At 44.3% G+C, this 1,638-nt stretch overlaps 1 protein-coding gene across 1 annotated transcript in view; it reads left to right on the top strand.

The window, feature by feature from the left end:
* Positions 1-1,638, top strand: part of LOC119587034 (proton channel OtopLc-like) — a gene marked incomplete at its 3' end in the record, with an annotated part of 4,231 nt that overhangs the window by 750 nt on the left and 1,843 nt on the right. The window contains 2 exon segments of the mRNA XM_037935781.1: positions 434-1,281; positions 1,403-1,578. Of these exon segments, the coding sequence (XP_037791709.1) occupies positions 477-1,281; positions 1,403-1,578 (981 nt within the window).

Genomic DNA, 1,638 nt, shown 5'->3' with positions numbered 1-1,638 from the left:
TACCTTTCATTTATCTATTACCAATCTGTTTATCTGCCTGCGTGCCTATCTAAGTATGGCAATCCTCGTTCGGAAGTGATTACTAAAGGTAATTGGTAAAATTAGGATTGTTCAGTGGATGCTAAAATCCACTGACATTCGGTGACACGTTTGCTTTCAACAGTTCTGAAAACATTATGTGTCTTATAACCCGGAAAACAAACAGTAATCCTGTTCTTTACTTATCTGTTTACTGTATTACTGTTTTGCTAGCTTACGCTTCTTTATCATTTGTTACCTTGGAACATAAAAAATGACGATCAATATTATCATATTTGGATGATAAGCAACTGCGATTTTAGCTTTTCAAGTAAACGCAGTTATTAGATATTGGCATACGCTGAAAATAACGTGAAATGAAGTTAGTGCACTCTTTCCTATGTGTTCTTTCCAGGGCTTCATTCTCTTTACATAGTCACAAAGCAAGGCCGGATGCGATGGACAACACAGGTTACAGTCACACGGAAGCAGAACCGGAGACCCCTTGCACGGGGAACGCAACCACCGACAGCAATAGTTCCTCGACCAATGACGAGGCGGAAAATGCTTGCGAAACACCCAGCAGCGACTCCCCCAGCAGCGACTCCCCCAGCAGCGACTCCCCCAGAAGCGACTACACAGGGGTCATCGCCGACTGTTCGACCAGCAGCGCGAAAGCAGAAAAGCCGTATATTAAACCGTACCGCAAAAACGCTATTCAAAAGTCCACCGCGCCGATCATGGTCGTGCAAAACTGGGACAGCATCAGCCTGAATCATCCCGTGGCACTCATCCATCCCACGGTAGTCTCCGACACACATTCCATTAAGGCGAGCGACTTCCACCAACAGATCAGCTATTCGGACGACAAAGTAGAGGACCAAGCGCCGACTGAACCGCAAGTGAAGCAAGAATGGTTTAAGTACTCTGCCAGCGAGAACATCAGCATCATGTACGCTATTTTCTTAGTCATGTTCGGGATTGTCATCTACACCGCCGACATGTTCCTGGGACGAGAATCCGTCTTGGCTGAGTCCTTTAACAATTTTCTGATCACTGTCCAAGTTATCTGGCTCATGTACATCCACATCGACGCGAGGATCTATGTCAATCACATATCCAAAAAGCTAGAAGAGGCTGATGGCGAAAGGAAACAGTCGCAGACAGGGTCCATCGACCAGCCAGAGGATCCAATTCCCTTCCACTATGGCTTCACCTCCGGAAGACATGGCGGGTCGATCTATTTGAAGATTGGAGCTACAAGTAGGTGTATTTTGATGTCTCTCTTGTAACGTAGTGCAATGCCAGTTGACCCATTTACTCCATAACACGTCCATATATTCCATATCGTTAAAATATATCCATTTTTTCTTATACTCCCCAGTATTCTGCTTCGGGCACATGATCCACACTGGCTTAAACTTGGCTCAAAAAGTCCTGTATCTGCTAGATGACGATCCCTACTTCCTAGAGTGTACCAACATTCCTGATGTCTTGATGTCTGTTTTGCAGCCTATCTGTGCTTTCTACCAACTCTTCTTCATATTCAAATACTCAAACGTAAGCTAGACATTTCATATTTTCAACTGCATAGTTGCAAATATACTGAATCTTTTATTA

This window comes from Penaeus monodon, chromosome 22 (assembly GCF_015228065.2).
Source record: "Penaeus monodon isolate SGIC_2016 chromosome 22, NSTDA_Pmon_1, whole genome shotgun sequence".
Classification (NCBI taxonomy): domain Eukaryota; kingdom Metazoa; phylum Arthropoda; class Malacostraca; order Decapoda; family Penaeidae; genus Penaeus; species Penaeus monodon.
The sequence above is the reverse complement of the archived record's forward strand: the minus strand, read 5'-3'. Positions and strand labels throughout refer to the sequence as shown.